Source organism: Lissotriton helveticus, chromosome 2_1 (assembly GCF_964261635.1).
Source record: "Lissotriton helveticus chromosome 2_1, aLisHel1.1, whole genome shotgun sequence".
Taxonomy (NCBI): Eukaryota; Metazoa; Chordata; class Amphibia; order Caudata; family Salamandridae; genus Lissotriton; species Lissotriton helveticus.
Genome location: NC_136059.1, coordinates 1,908,708,530 through 1,908,726,545, shown reverse-complemented (window position 1 = coordinate 1,908,726,545; position 18,016 = coordinate 1,908,708,530). Strand labels below are relative to the sequence as shown.

The 18,016-nt window shown below is 46.7% G+C and overlaps 1 protein-coding gene across 15 annotated transcripts in view; it reads left to right on the top strand.

Moving 5' to 3' along the window:
- The window catches only part of BLTP1 (bridge-like lipid transfer protein family member 1), a 2,102,388-nt gene that overhangs the window by 78,511 nt on the left and 2,005,861 nt on the right, over window positions 1–18,016 (top strand). For all 15 annotated transcript variants that reach the window (XM_078676841.1, XM_078676840.1, XM_078676839.1 and 12 more), the window contains 2 exons: window positions 5,221–5,358; window positions 16,187–16,303. In XM_078676841.1, the coding sequence (XP_078532967.1) occupies window positions 5,253–5,358; window positions 16,187–16,303 (223 nt within the window). In that variant the 5' untranslated portion in view covers window positions 5,221–5,252. The remainder of the gene's footprint in view (window positions 1–5,220; window positions 5,359–16,186; window positions 16,304–18,016) is intronic.

The following is an 18,016-nucleotide window of genomic DNA, read 5'->3' as shown; positions in this document are numbered from 1 at the left end:
GACATCACAGTACAATAGACACAGTTCACTTGTGCTGAATTTAACCATCATATACTGCACGCTTTTTAAAATACTGATGTGCACTTAAATAGAAACCTTGAAAGTAATTCTAATGTAAATGGTGTTTAGGGAGTTGGCAAGTTAGTTGTTTACAATAATGTTCAGAGCCATGTGTTTTATCACTGACTACCTACTTGTGCAATTGAATTTTGAATAAGAGAATAGGATAACCTCTGTCAAACTTAGTCAAAACCATTTTTGCTCTGTTTGCTCTAAACTCGTAGGGTTGTCTAGGAGAATGCACCTCCTCCTCCTTATGTCACAGGGACCCTTTGGGGCCTCCAGATTTAGAAACCAAGATATGTTTCAACTTCTCTTAACCTGCTTTCCAAGTATGTTTGATTGACTTATTGCTTCAGCTCCATATCCTTGTTTTCTTACTGATCTGGTTCCTTTTAATTTGCTGAATCTTTTTAGTCTGTAAAACAAAATAAAATACGCAACAGAATCGCAAAAGGTAGGTGTTTGGTAGAAATCAAATGCTTCAAATCTTACTTTTTAACAAGATCTCAGGTAATAGCCTGGCTTTTGAATAGAATGACTTCTGAAAAGGGATTGTGCATCCTGTCCTTTAACTGGTATGAAAGTCTAATGGCCTCTTTCAGGCAGCAGATTAACCAGCTTCTTTCTTAGGATGGACATCATTCTGGTTATCGACCAATAGGATTCCCAAAATGACTCTCGAATCCTCACAAAGATCCTAAATAAATCCCTTATCCCCATAGCCCTCCTCATTTCTATTGGATTGCTTGAATTAATCTCAGCCACTCATTCAATTATTTTTTTTTTTTGCCCACCATGCCACCTCAGACATGGACCAGCCATATGCAAATCGGCTGTAGTCCTCTTCCAGTAGGACCCATCTAACCCAAACTGCCACGCCAGGCCCTTCACCTTTGAATGGGAACACAAACAACCCCAGACTGGTTTCAGCCTGTTTGTCCTCTTCAGCAGGGTGCAGTTTTAGGCTGTAGCACAGTGGAGATATGACCCATGTCCGGCCATACCTGTCGCGCTTAAGGCGTTGCACTTTGTAAAATAAAAAAGTGAATCTTGGAGTGCTTGAATTAATCTCAGGCAATGGTAATTACTCTGGGTCTCAATTGATTGGAGTTAGAAAGGCATCATGTTTTTAGATGGTTTGGTATTGCCAGAAGCTCATGTGCCGACATGGGATATACTCTTTTAACCCATTCTTGGGTACTGATTTGGAACTCTTTCTCACCCAGGACCTCATACACCTCCAAAAACTTTCAAGCAATTGACTAAATACCATACTTTCATGCTCTTAGGGACTAGATTTTTTGGGAATATGGTGTTGTAGTTTTAAATGTAATGTAATGAGAGAATACCTCGAACTTCATGATGACTTTCGCAAACTATCTTGTGGACAGGTAATGGTATATCCAATCTGTCCTACTTTGAGACCGTTTCAGTGGACCCTGGATCGAAATCTCACAATGTGACACAGACTATCTTGTAATATTTTTGTGGGATGAATTTTGGCGCTCTTGCTAGAAGTGTAGTTGGCAAATAACTTTTCTTGTGAGAGTTGTTGACTTCACTTTCCTTTAAGGGCATGTCACATGCAGTTACATTTCCTTTGCTCTAATTTATCTCTTTCATTCTGCCTTTCTTGAGATCTCTGTACAGACCACCTTTCCTGTTTGTTGAAGGCAGCATTGCATCCATACCTTCCCAGGTATTTTAGGCTCTTTCATTGGATAGATGTCTCGTCTATTTCAGTGTTCTAATTTAGATTTGCTGCTTTCTTCAATATTCTGTGTTTGTTCTACTCCTGGACCCTAGCTCTTTCACCATGCTTTTTAATTTCATGCGTGTATCCTTAAATAGCAGACATCCAGGGACTATTTTTTTCCTTTGTGCAGCTTTACACATCCTTTGTCTTTTAGCACTCCATATGATGTATTGCTGTTGTCCTTCGCTTATACCTCTTTTTCCTCTTTAGTTTTTTCTTCCTTCTTGTTACTTCAGATCATCACTTGCCTCATTGTCTTCTGAATATGTTTTCTTCCCTTTGCTCCAGATCTCTGCTCAATCATCATTTTGCTTGCTTCCCCACTACCCCTTTCTTGTGCCATTGTTGAATTCTACACTTTCATGATGGCCACCGCTCTGCCCTATATCTGTAAAAGATCTGGGTTATATTGCCACCATTAAAGAAAAACAACCAAAAAATGATTACCCCTGATTCTTGCATGCACCATTCTTTGCCAGAAGAAAAACATTTGAGTGTTCAAAATAAATACGTCACCATTGCCGGCCAGTGCATGCATTAAATAATACGGCAAGTTTGATCCCACACCCGTGCTGCTTCCTCTGACCTCCAAAATCCGCAGAGGCAGTGGGGTGGCATCTGGCATGGTAGCCTCGGTGGTTTCTTTTTTGCCCTCACTGCCACGGCTCCTCAGGGGAGGACTACGGTACGGAGGCCTCTGGGGGTGGGTGAAGCCTGGAGCTGGTGTACTGCTACGCAGCCCCAGCCTCCTTCTTTCCGTGCTGCAGCTGCTGTCGAGTGGGCTCTGAGGATAGGTATGCTCCACTATGGTAGCAGAAGTCAAGTACGCTGGATGTGCACCGCATGGTCGGGAGGGATCGCTCTAGGGGGCGGGCTGCAAGCAACAAGAAACCAACCTTTCTGCTACATCATCCTAGTCACACCGAGGCTTGAAGCGGATGCGTTCCAGGGCCCATGGTGTGCAAAGAGGAACAGAGGGGTCATGGCCATACGGTCATCAAGACAACCGTCCCAGATGCCAAGGCGCATTCAACTTGGGCTACCAGCTGGAATGCCAGCGAAAGGTTGCAGTGCAAACCAAGATGTTGACCAAATTTCACAGGTGAACTGAGACGCGCTGGTGAACTCCGCTCCGTGGTGGATGGCGGAGTTTTTGCGGAACTCTGCGTTCCGAGCAGAGTGGGAAAATCTCTGCAAAGTCCACTGGCGAAGCGGAGTTCACTGCCAACGCTTAATCCCGATAAGTGGTGGCCATTTTGAAAGTATAAAAAATATTGTTTTATACACTTTCAAAATTGCTGCTGCGTTCCTTGTCGCTACAGTCCAATGCACTTTTATATCACCCAATACAGCAGCCATCCTCTAGAAGGTATGGAAAACTACTTTCTATACTTTAAGCATAGCCGGTTTGGATATTGGCAAGCTAATTGCTTTACTTGTTCAATATTAGCAAAGCAAGAGTAATTGGTTTTGTCAATGCTTTTTTATATGGGCTATTTATAGAGCTGGACTCTAAATAGCTTGTCAAGTAAAGTGTTGTCACTTGGCCATTTGTTTAAAGAACCTGTCAAGTGAGGAGCCTTGAATTTTCTTTCCTTCAAGCAGAAGCAACTTTTATTGCACTTTTAGATAGTAACACTTGTGAAAAAAAATAATCCTTAAAGGCCTTTTTACAGTGTAGTTGGTACATGCCTCCCACAAACAATGTTTTAGAAAATGGATGCTTACTGTCCACACAGCTGTCATCATTTTGTGTATATATCCAGCTGCCTAAGCTGCAACTTTCAGAGGCACGCACATGACATTGTAATCCTATTAAAGTATCTTAGAGGACTAGATAATTCCATTAACTTACATGGATTTTTAGATCTGGCTTGACAGTGCTACGATCCCCTGACCTTTTAGCTTACATCAATATTTCTCCACAGCTCTTTGCTTCTATACAAATATACTTCTTTTCCCATGCCGTTTACTTGTAATGGTTCTTTTTCTTTTTAAGGTTTTGTATATCGCGAACACGACCCTTGCGGGTATCAGAGCACTTTACAACAAATATAGGTAATAGACATATACTTTAAAAATACTATAAGTTATATTAGTCCAACAGTGGTAACTATTACCTCATAGCAAATATCTACAAGACTGCATATAATAGTTCAAGTGAATTTGGCCAGGAGAATCGATTTCCCTTCTTTTTTGGAAGATGCCGTGTGAGGGTTCTGTCTCATTTTTGGGAGCAAGGCATTCGAGATCCTGGGGGCCATTCCTGAGAAGGAACGGTTATATGTTTTCTTCTTTGTAAATTGTTGTGGTTTCAGTAGAAGATTATAGGAACTCGTGGTGGTTCTGATACCACCCGATAGTACTAATTTCTCTGCTAGGTATCTCGGGGTCTTGTGATGCAATGTCTTGTGTGTCATACAGGCGATTTTCAAATGGATTCTGGCATCAAAAGGTAGCCAGTTAAGGGCACGCAGATTAGGGGAGATGTGACAGTTTTTTTTGGAGTCTGTGATGAGTCTAGCGGCTGCGTTGATTGACGCTCTTAGAGGGGCTGGTGTTGATCTGGGTAGGCCACAGAGAGCGGTACTCCCATACTCCACTCTGGGGATTACTAGAGTTTGAACTGCCTGTTTAAAATCATTTGCGGTTATAAAGGGTTTCAGTCTTCTCAAGGTGTTCATCTGAAAATGTGCTCCTTTAGCTGCTGTGCTGATGTGATTCTGCATATTTAGCTTATTATCCAGAGTTATTCCTAGCGATTTGGCAGTCGATAATGAGCGGTTGACCGTCGAGTGCTGTTAGGTGCTTCATCCACTCACGGATAATGGTTGTTCGGCTGTTTTTACTTTAAAGCCAGGCCTATTGGCATTACCAGTGTTTATTAAAGATTGTTTGGTAGTGTTTATGGCCCACTTAGCAGATGGAAATAGAGGGCTTTCCCCAATGAGCATTTTTGAAATTTTCTGACACGATTTTCAGTCACATACTAAGGTCACAATGGGATGACGTGCCTTCAGGAATGGAATCTTAGCAACTGAGGCATTTTTACCTGACCAGATCTTATCAGATGTACACAAAGTAGCAGTCATGCCTTTTCATCATTCACACTGCACCAAAAGGATGTCCGTAAGCGTTCCTTTCCCGATGGAGTTCCCCAATAGCACTGCAAATCAGAGTGATGCTACTTCTGCTAGTCTCGTCTCTTACCTTTTAGGTCCAATTTGCAATTATGTCTATTGTGCCTCAAGAACACGTCTGTTTTCTGTCACAATAATTAGCATTTTTACCTTAAAAACTAAAATGTAGTCATCTATGCGTCTTGTATGTTTTGTTGTTCCTGTAATTCCACATGACAAAAAGAAAATATGTTCATTTTATTTTTGACTCTTAATTATTAGTTTTTAGGTGCAGGCACCAGAAACCGACAGCAATGGTAGCAGTGGAGCATAACAAAAATGACAGCATTGTCCCCAGCATCACCCAATTGGAAGATTTCCTCACAGAACATAACTCGAATGTGGTTTGGCTGCTAGTTGGTAAGTTTATGCCATGCCTGTTTTTATAGTCTTCATTTTTCTCCTAAGGAATCCATTTGATAAATTTTTTAATTATGGTCTACATGGGTACATGACATGTTAAATTGGCATCTTCAGGTTTGCACATAATTCTTTTTTGTTTGATATCCTTTCGGTCTCTCTTGCAAGCAGATAAAAGCTGTCTGTTTTAGAAGAGCTGTTTAGATCATGGGCAGATAATTTGTTGGCATTCCTGTCAGTCTCATTTGATTGATTGCTTATATGGTGGCTCTCCTCCTCTAGAGTTTATCATTCCCTGGAGGATAACTTCTTTACCATCCTTTTGATTGGATGACTTGTAATTCAATCAGGGCTTACATCAAAAAACAAAATGTTTATTTTCTTTTTTGTAAGCACTCCATGGGAGTATATCTGTTCTGGCTTTCTTTTCCATGGACTACTTCCTCCCTGTAGGAAAGGGCCTCTTTGTGTATGATTACCCCCTTTCATAAAGTCTTTGGACTGATAATTAATAATAATTGTGTAGCTTATAAAGCGCATGCTTACACTTACCAGTGTGTCCCCGCGCTGAATAAACCGCTGAGGAACCCGTCCTGGCCTGTTCCTGTGAGGCGCCCAACTCCTGGGCACCCCCCTGGTGAAGCCAGGCATCCTTAGCGATTAGGGCCGGTGTGGAGACTAAGCAAGCTATTGCCCAGAGTTGCAGCATGGGACCCCATGATTAGAGTAGGCACCGTGCCGAGAATTATCGGGTCTGCGGACATTTGAGCTCAAGACCCTGCTGCGACGGGAATTGAACCCTGGTCCCGGGCCAGACCTCTGCATCAGGGTCTGCCACTCTAATCAGTGAGCCACACTCTTCCACTATGCTGCTTCTATTTAGACACTAGTGCACTGGGGCCTGCCATTCTGTTGTCAGTGCTTGTTCTCTGACCCCAAAGTACATGTACAATAGGCTAATATTTAACTTACTGATAAGTCCCTAGTTAATGGCACAAGAGGTACCTAGGGCTAGTCAGTTAAATATGGACTGCAGCACTTAATTGTGCCACTGTTACTGTGACAGGGTAAAACATGCTCTAAGCCTGCCACTGCAGCTTATTCGGGCAGCTTTAAAACTTCCAACTTCACCTGGCAAAGTTAACCCTTTTCCAGATCAAATTCTTACTTTTCAATATTAAGTTCTCCCTTAGCGAAGAACTTAGTAGCCCACCAGGCAGCACGCTTAATATTAAAGAGAAGGGCATGTTCCAGTCATGTTTAACATGCTCTAGCAGTTTTCAAGCCAGGAAGACTGATGGTCCCATTGGTTAACATGGAGTTTTACTAGCCACCATGCTAAATGCTAACTTCCGTTTGGGACCACCAAAGATAATGCAAGTGTGCCCAGTTTCTCACAGGGGCAAAGGGTTAGCGCCATCTTCGATTTTGGTAGAGAGAAGTATCCTGGGATTCTTTGGTGGGTAAACACCCAGGAAGCGATATAAAGTGGGAACAGTTGCATCATGAGACCTATTGCCCAATTCGCTAGTGAGTCTTCCCCTTCCACAATCAAGAAGATAGCATAAAAGAGGTGCCCCGGGCCAAAGGTTCTCCAGTCACTACTGGACTGGAAAGAAGACGGACTAAGGGCTACCCTGCTGCTCCCTGGACTCAGCAGAGAGAGACTGTTCTAAAGATTGGACTGCACCTGCTGCATTCAAGGGACCCGCAAAGAGGACTATGCCTGCTGTGCCCACTCATGGAACATAGCTCAACTTGTGCCAGGACAGAAGAAGTGACTCCAAGGAATAGTTGTCTAGCCTCCTGTTAAGCTTCAGGATCACCAAAAGCTAAGGAACCCTGCACTTTTAGAGAGCCCAGTTGCTCAGGAACACCTGGACGCCAAAGTGCCTGCTGGGAAACTTGAGTCCTAAACTTTCCGAGGTGTCCCAAATCCCGTGAGACCGGTAGTAAAGAAAATAACTGATTTCCTATAAGCAACCACTGGACATACTGTAACCAGGAGACCAGTTGACCAGTGGCGACTGGATTTGCCCTAGACTCCCTGAGTGTAACGTGAGAGATTGGGTCCTGTGGCTGTAGATGACACCTGAAGTTCGTGGACGCCAAGGTGGCCTAAGGAAAACAAGCCGCATCGCTTCTGTGTTTTCAGCATCTCTGCATCCTTAGCATCTTGCGTCCTCAGTACCAGAACCACTACTTGCCTGCACTGCCTTAAAAAGCGAACACGATACTGAGGACTCTAAGACTGCTGGAAGCAACAGGTAACTGCCTCTATTGGACCCCAGTCGCCCTAGTGACTGGCTCCCAACCCATTGTGGCCCATCAAAGTTAAGAGAAGTAGCCATACTATCCAGTTGACTAGGAACTGCTCAACCAATACAATGATTTATTGCATGTTTCCAGAAAGAATGGGCTTACGATGTTTGAAAAGACTTAACTCCTGTTCACTTCAATAGATTTGTTGTTTGGTGTCTATTTAAAGATAAAAATATACTTTATTTTTTATGAATTAGTGTTGGATTTTTATTGTGTTGTTTATGACCTATAAACGTTTTGGTACTTAAGCATGCTTTACAATTGTTTCTTTGATGAAGCCTGACTGCTCTGTGCCACAGCTACCCAGGACTAAGCTAAGGTGTTTTTGTAAAGAACCTAACTGTACCTGTTAGAGACTGTGACATTAATACAAACCCACACCACATAATAATCTACCTTCCTACACCTCATCACATCCCTGCCATTGTGCTCTCCATGTTACTTCCTGCCTTTTCCAGTTTGCCCATTAAAAAACACTGCAGACTTCAAACGGGCTAGTTTCGTTTATCTCCTTTGAGACACAGGTTACATGAGAGCCTAAACCTTGATACACCACACATTGGCTGCATTGGACTGGAGGATTGGCGTAACGCTGCACTCACTGCTGGGGTTTGAGGCAAAAGGTGTATAAGTCCCCTTCAACCCCCCCACGCTCCCGCAGCAGCTGCAAAGCAACAATGCAGATGGGAAGGATTAAAGACATCTGCAGTACATTTCACATGCCACTAAGATGGGTAAATTGAAAAATAAGCCCATTACCACATCAAAATTAATAATCTCATGTTTCTGGTAAACATTAACCCATATTAACCCCTCCCATGCTGGTGACGGAACCGCTCCGTCACCAGCCTTGGTTGTGCTGTGCTGGTGACGGAGCGGTTCCGTCACGGCCCGCTCGGCGCGTCTGCGCGGCGCTGATTTCTCGCCTGCGCGGCGCGTTCCATTGAGCGGGCGGGCCGTGACGGAACCGCTCCGTCACAAGCACAGCGCGCCCGAGGCTCGTGACGAAGCGGTTCCGTCACACGCATGGGAGCGCCGCGCGGCCCCTCTCCCCCCTAGCGCTGTGGCGGAATTGCTGCCGCAGCCAAGGGGTTAAAGAATGTGCTATTGTTTCCCTGGTTGAAAGTGATTTCATAGCCCTTTTGACAAATTATTCGTATATAGCCTCCTGAAACTGACCAGTTTCTGAATGTTGTTTCACTTATTCTCATTTTAATTAAGTGCATGCGGTTGGTAGCCTTCATATGTATCAAAACGTTTTAAAAAAATTACATGTTCCGGTTGCCTAAACACATGTTTGTGTTTATACTCCTAGAACAACTGCCCTCCTGTATAAGCAACAGTTTCACCCTAACTTACCTGTGTCTCCATCCAAGTAAACATTAAGTGGTGCGATGAAGGTCTAAAATCAAAAACTGCTATCACTGGAAATATAATTTAGCAAAATTACTTCTCATGTTATTATTAGTAAAAAGATTGTAATGTATATACTTATTTTATTGGATCCAACCCGTACAATTCCATTTAAGGTACCACTTATTTTTTTGTTTGAATCTGTTTGAGTTTTTAATTTTTGCTTTACAAGGACCCTGCAAATAGCAGATAGCATAGCATACATTTAAAGATCTAATGTCATATAAACAGTGAAGGATATTATGACATGCAAATTGCATCAACAACATAGTTGGGCTACAATAGTAGACGGGCTCAAGCAAGCCCGAAAACTAAGGTGGACACTAAAGAATCACCCTGGATTATGTTGCATTTCTAAAAAGTATGTCGCTGTGCATTTGAGAGGATATCCGTATATTAACCCCTGTAATTAGGCAAAGAGGCAGGCCGTCGGGTGAATCATTGATAATATTGGTAACAGATTAATTTCCAATAATCAGTAGTAAAACAATAACAACTCTAAAGTAAGAGCATATGAAACCACACAACTCGGCGCCCCCGACTCTCTCAAACCCCACAATCAACAGCTGTGTTGCTAATGAACTATGAGTTAAATTTATTGGGAACGTGTGAGTGCGGGGCTTTCATATCTAAGGTAGACAAACCACAGCCAGTAACCATAGGCTCCATGTCTAGAGCTCCTCATGTGAGTGGTCAGACTGCAGGTCTGATAAAATAATGTGGTGGTGGATGTGGTGATGGTGGATGTGGTGGACCACATCCACCACCACATCCACCACCACATCCACCACCACCACCACCACCACATCCACCACAACCACCACAACCACCACATCCACAACATCCACCACATCCACCACCATCACCACGTCCACCACATCCACCACCACCACATCCACCACCACCACATCCACCACATCCACCCCACCACATCCACCCCACCACATCCACCCCACCACATCCACCCCACCACATCCACCCCACCACATCCACCCCACCACATCCACCACCACCACATCCACCACCACCACATCCACATCCACATCCACCACCACCACATCCACCACCACCACATCCACCACCACCACATCCACCACCACCACCACCACATCCACCACCACCACCACCACATCCACCACCACCACCACCACATCCACCACCACCACCACCACATCCACCACCACCACATCCACCACCACCACATCCACCACCACCACATCCACCACCACCACATCCACCACCACCACATCTACCACCACCACATCTACCACCACCACATCTACCACCACCACACCCACCACCACAACCACCACCACCACCACAACCACCACCACATCCACATCCACCACCACATCCACATCCTCCACCACCTCTTCCACCACCTCTTCCACCACCTCTTCCACCACCTCTTCCACCACCTCTTCCACCACCTCTTCCACCACCTCTTCCACCACCTCTTCCACCACCTCTTCCACCACCTCTTCCACCACCTCTTCCACCACCACATCCACCACCACATCCACCACCACATCCACCACCACATCCACCACCACATCCACCACCACATCCACCACCACATCCACCACCACATCCACCACCACATCCACCACCACATCCACCACCACCACATCCACACCACCACATCCACACCACCACATCCACACCACCACATCCGCACCACCACATCCGCACCACCACATCCGCACCACCACATCCACACCACCACCACATCCACCACCACCACCACATCCACCACCACCACCACCACCACCACATCCACCACCACCACCACATCCACCACCACCACCACATCCACCACCACCACATCCACCACCACCACCACATCCACCACCACCACCACATCCACCACCACCACCACATCCACCACCACCACCACATCCACCACCACCACCACATCCACCACCACCACATCCACCACCACCACATCCACCACCACCACATCTACCACCACCACATCTACCACCACCACCACCACAACCACCACCACATCTACCACAACCACCACATCCACCACCACATCCACATCCACCACCACATCCACCACCAAATCCACCACCACATCCACCACCACATCCACCACCACATCCACCACCACATCCACCACCACATCCACCACCACATCCACCACCACATCCACCACCACATCCACCACCACATCCACACCACCACATCCACACCACCACATCCACACCACCACATCCACACCACCACATCCGCACCACCACATCCGCACCACCACATCCACACCACCACATCCACACCACCACATCCACCACCACCACCACCACCACATCCACCACCACATCTACCACAACCACCACCACCACCACATCCACATCCACCTCCACCTCCACCACCACCAAATCCACCACCACATCCACCACCACATCCACCACCACATCCACCACCACATCCACCACCACATCCACCACCACATCCACCACCACATCCACCACCACATCCACCACCACATCCACCACCACATCCACACCACCACATCCACACCACCACATCCGCACCACCACATCCGCACCACCACATCCACACCACCACATCCACACCAACACATCCACCACCACCACCACATCCACCACCACCACATCCACCACCACCACCACATCCACCACCACCACCACCACATCCACCACCACCACCACCACATCCACCACCACCACCACATCCACCACATCCACCACCATCACCACATCCACCACCACCACATCCACCACATCCACCACCACATCCACCACATCCACATCCACCACATCCACACCACCACATCCGCACCACCACATCCGCACCACCACATCCGCACCACCACATCCACACCACCACATCCACACCAACACATCCACCACCACCACCACATCCACCACCACCACATCCACCACCACCACCACCACATCCACCACCACCACCACCACATCCACCACCACCACCACATCCACCACATCCACCACCACCACCACATCCACCACATCCACCACCATCACCACATCCACCACCACCACATCCACCACCACCACATCCACCACATCCACCACCACATCCACCACCACATCCACCACCACCACCACCACATCCACCACCACCACATCTACCACCACCACATCTACCACCACCACATCTACCACAACCACCACCACATCCACCACCACATCTACCAAATCCACCACCACATCCACCACCACATCCACCACCACATCCACACCACCACATCCACACCACCACATCCACACCACCACATCCACACCACCACATCCACACCACCACATCCACACCACCACATCCACATCCACACCACCACATCCACACCACCACATCCACACCACCACATCCACACCACCACATCCACACCACCACATCCACACCACCACATCCACACCACCACATCCACCACCACCACCACATCCACCACCACCACCACATCCACCACCACCACCACCACCACCACCACCACCACATCACCACCACATCCACCACATCACCACCATCACCACATCCATCACCACCACATCCACCACCATCACCACATCCACCACCACCACATCCACCACCACCACCACATCCACCACCATCACCACATCCACCACCATCACCACATCCACCACCATCACCACATCCACCACCATCACAACATCCACCACATCCACCTCCACCACATCCACATCCACCTCCTCCACCTCCTCCACCACCACCGACAACACATCCACTAGAGCTCCTCATGTGAGTGGTCAGACTGCAGGTCTGATAAAATAATGTGGTGGTGGATGTGGTGATGGTGGATGTGGTGGACCACATCCGCCACCACCACCACCACCATCACCACCTCCACCACCACCAACCACATCCACCACCACATCCACCACCACATCCACACCACCACATCACCACACCACCACATCACCACATCCACACCACCACATCCACACCACCACATCCACACCACCACATCCACACCACCACATCCACACCACCACATCCACACCACCACATCCACACCACCACATCCACACCACCACATCCGCCACCACCACATCCGCCACCACCACATCCGCCACCACCACATCCGCCACCACCACATCCACCACCACCACATCCACCACATCCACCACATCCACCACCACATCCACCACCACATCCACCACCACCACATCCACCACATCCACCACCATCACCACGTCCACCACATCCACCCCCACCACATCCACCCCCACCACATCCACACCACCACATCCACCACCACCACATCCACCACCACCACATCCACCACATCCACCACATCCACCACATCCACATCCACCACCATCACCATCACCACATCCACCACCACCACATCCACCACCACATCCACCACCATCACCACATCCACCACCATCACCACATCCACCACATCCACCTCCACCACATCCACATCCACCACATCCACATCCACCTCCTCCACCTCCTCCACCTCCTCCACCACCACCAACAACACATCCACTAGAGCTCCTCATGTGAGTGGTCAGACTGCAGGTCTGATAAAATAATGTGGTGGTGGATGTGGTGATGGTGGATGTGGTGGACCACATCCACCACCACATCCACCACCACCACATCCACCACCACCACATCCACCACATCCACCACCATCACCACGTCCACCACATCCACCCCCACCACATCCACCCCCACCACATCCACCACCACCACATCCACCACCACCACCACCACATCCACCACCACCACCACCACATCCACCACCACCACATCCACCACCACCACATCCACCACCACCGCATCCACCACCACCGCATCCACCACCACCGCATCCACCACCACCGCATCCACCACCACCACATCCACCACCACATCCACCACCACATCCACCACCACCACATCCACCACCACCACATCCACCACCACCACATCCACCACCACCACATCCACCACAACCACCACCACCACAACCACCACCCCCACCACCACCCCCACCACCACCACATCCACATCCACCTCCTCCACCACATCCACCACCACATCCACCACCACATCCACCACCACATCCACCACCACCACACCCACCACACCCACCACACCCACCACACCCACCACACCCACCACACCCACCACACCCACCACACCCACCACCACATCCACCACATCCACATCCACACCACCACATCCACACCACCACATCCACACCACCACATCCACCACCACCACATCCACCACCACCACATCCACCACCACCACATCCACCACCACCACATCCACCACCATCACCACATCCACCACCATCACCACATCCACCACCATCACCACATCCACCACCATCACCACATCCACCACCATCACCACATCCACCACCATCACCACATCCACCACCATCACCACATCCACCACCATCACCACATCCACCTCCACCACATCCACCACATCCACCTCCACCACATCCACCTTCTCCACCACCACATCCACATCCACCACCACATTCACCTCCTCCACCACATTCACCTCCACCACCACCACCACCACATCCACCAAATCCACCAAATCCACCACCACCACATCCACCACCGCTGGCTGTGTGTGTGTGGCTGTGTGTGTGTGGCTGTGTGTGTGTGGCTGTGTGTGTGTGGCTGTGTGTCTGTGGCTGTGTGTGTGTGGCTGTGTGTGTGTGTGTGTGGCTGTGTGTGTGTATGTGTGTGCAAATGCAATAGATGTCGCATTTGCGAGAGATTAAGCTATTGGCATTGTAAATGACAATGTCATTTATTTATCTTTTTTCAAAACCAACACTTAAATAAAAAAAAAATGTAATTTACAATATCTCTAACTTTTGCAAAGGCGAGACCGTTGCAGTGTAATTGCTTGTTAAAACTTGACTCGAAGTGGTCCCAGACCTTGCAGTAATTACCTAAGCTTTCTCCTGAAATTGCTTCTGGTAGCTGAGATGACTAATCCTCATTGGTCTTTCTCCACAGTGCCCAAAAGGAGGATGCATGGTTATTCTTCCAGTTCTTACCTGTAGTTCTAGCTGTATTGACAGCATATGAAGCTATTTTTGTTGTGTACAATCTGAAAACATTAACTGGTTCTGGTGAATGTTCTTTATTGATCAGAACACTGCTTATTCAAGATATTTGGTCACTATGCACTTTGAGCCAAGCCGGTGGCAATCTGGTGTAATATAACGGCGAGTTGATGAATGCATTTTCGTTATTACACTTAGCAATTTGAGCTGATGTGGCATATATATTGAATAATGTGAATTTCTTGGCTTTGAACAGTTCTGAGGTCACAGTTGAATGTAGAGTCCCAATCACTTTTATGAATGTCTCCTGCCAGCGAATAGACCCATCCAGTGTTGCTACGTCCAAGTCTGACTTAGCATATTAAAATCGTTCTCCATAATCAGTTAGAAATTTCATAGATAGACAAAGGTGTTACACCTAGTACTAAATTAAAGAAAGCGGAGGAGAGCGCCCACCTATGCCCGATGACCTAGTAATCTCTGATCTGAAAACATTTTTAAAAATGTTCCTATTTTAGCAAATATTTTGAAGCTTGGGTCTTAAAAAATATTACTTGCCCTGTGAGGCGCATGTCCTTACCATTTCATTTGCTTACAGTATTTGTCATGACATTGTTTGGGATGCTGGGGAGTTCACAATGTCCTGGTGGCATGAAAATATTTTGTCTTTACTTAAACTTCCTGAAAGTTGCTACAAGTCACTTGTGTTAAGCTTATGTAAAGTATTTGGGGTTTCCAGTATTAAACATTACATCACATCACACTATTTCCTGTAAGAAATTCCTGGAGGAATCTCCGATGAAATTACTTTGTCTTCTGCATTAGCAGTTTTCCCAAAACTTGCCAATAGCACATCTTTCCACCTAGAATGTTTATTTTTCTAAAGCTGCACAATATATTGAATTAAGCTTTCACCAGTTTTTAATTTGTATTAAAAGGAACTCTGTTAAAGCAATTAAATAAATAGAAAATGTAAAATCTTCATTTGTTAACGTTTTTAGAAATCGCCTTACAAGAAAAAATTAACTCACTGCTATCCCTTTTGTTTGCCTGCAGCTACAATCTTATCTTGTGGATGGATAATTTATCTAACTTATTACAATTCACGAAACGTCGGACTCATTTTAACTTTAGTTCTCAACAGATGGTTCAAACATGGCTACATTCATATTGGTAAGTTAATGTGCTCTAAAATGACATCTAAACATAGTTCCCTGTGAAAATGTGGCATTTGGTAGTTTGTACTCATTGTTATGAACTGCAATTGTATCCTCCATTCCAGCTCTCAAAACTGAATAACAATTTGTTTTTGTCTGCTATCGTTATGCAGAAGTTATTTAGAATGTTGAGGTGAGGACAGCAGACAGACCCTGCCTCAAAACTTGAAGTCTGACATCTGACCCTAGTTCCACTTCATACTGTATCATATTTTGCTCTCCTAGTTAGATGGTGGCAGCTAAGTTAAAGGCACGCTAAAGGATATCTGAATATTAGATTGAAGCAGAGGATGATGCCGATCCACGCCATACAACTGCAGCTAGCTAGCAGAAGAGTCTTCAGGAAGGTGACTGATGACTCACTGTCAGTGGCATCTGCAGAAGTGAATGTTAGAGGTGGCACACTGGTGGGGCCATCTACACAGATCTTTATATATGTATTTTTGCTTAAAATGTTCACGTCTGACTATGAATCTGTATGTGTATGTGAGTGTGTATGTGAGTGTGTGTGTGTGTGTGTGTATGTGTGTGTACGTACACACATACATACATACACATACAGAGTCCGATTTAAATATTTTAAGCAAACACTACTTTGTAATGAAAGGTGGTTGGGCAAATTAATGCATATGGCAAGGTGTAGTGCCAGTATTGTTTTTCTGTTTATTCTGTTACAGTCAACAGCTGTAGTAAATGGGCACTGGTTGGAGGGAGGGTATCAGTGACCCCCATTTAGTTATCTGTCTTGCACTCCGGTCCGTTTTTGCTGTCTTAGCGCCAGGACGCCTGCAGGGTTGCAGTGCGCTCTATAAATGGTAAAAATAGAGCAGGGGCACAGGCCCATCTGGCCTCTCTCTAGAGACGCCACTGCTCACTGTGTCTCATGAAGAACTTCATGGTGCTCTGTGAGCGAGTGTTTGAAGTGTTACGCGATGGTTCTCTCCAATGGAACTTTTTGGCAATGCTTGCCTTCCGACTGTCGTTCCGGTAGAGGTTGGGAATAAGAGCGGGGAAGCTTCCATGTGTCCCGGTGGTGCTATGGAGAATGACTTACTGTGTATTCTCATTGGGACACAGATTGATACAGCATTGAGATGGAGTACCTTGACAGATACCAGTGTACTGTGCTGCTGCTTTTAAAGGTGGATTCAGAGTACCCTGGGCTAAATTCACCTGCAAGAGTTTCCCGGCTGGCGTTATCAGCTATGCCACATGGTTTCTCTGAATTCAGCCATATCCTGCTTTAAGACATCTTAACTTGGCCATATCCGGGTCAACTGACACAAGGGTGAAATGGCCGCACCATATTGAATGGAAAAATGGCCGCCTGACATTATAAAGTGCTTTATGAATCAAGTTCAATTCCTCAGTTCACGTAAGAAGTTAAACGAATTTCACTTCAAAACCAGTTGGTCACTACACACTAGTACTGCGCTTCTAATTCCCTTATCAACAAGTTGGGCTAAAGCATTAACATACAATTTAGTCTATGACGAGTTTGCCTGTAATCTCTGCTGGATTGCTGTGTGGATTTTCTTGTCATTGACCCCATGGGCAGATGATGAGTTTGGGCAGGATAGGCGGCAGCTTCATAGTGCCTGACATTCCTTCCAACCCATAGCAAAACGGCATGCTACATGCCTCGATGCCTGTTTCATACAGTATTAAC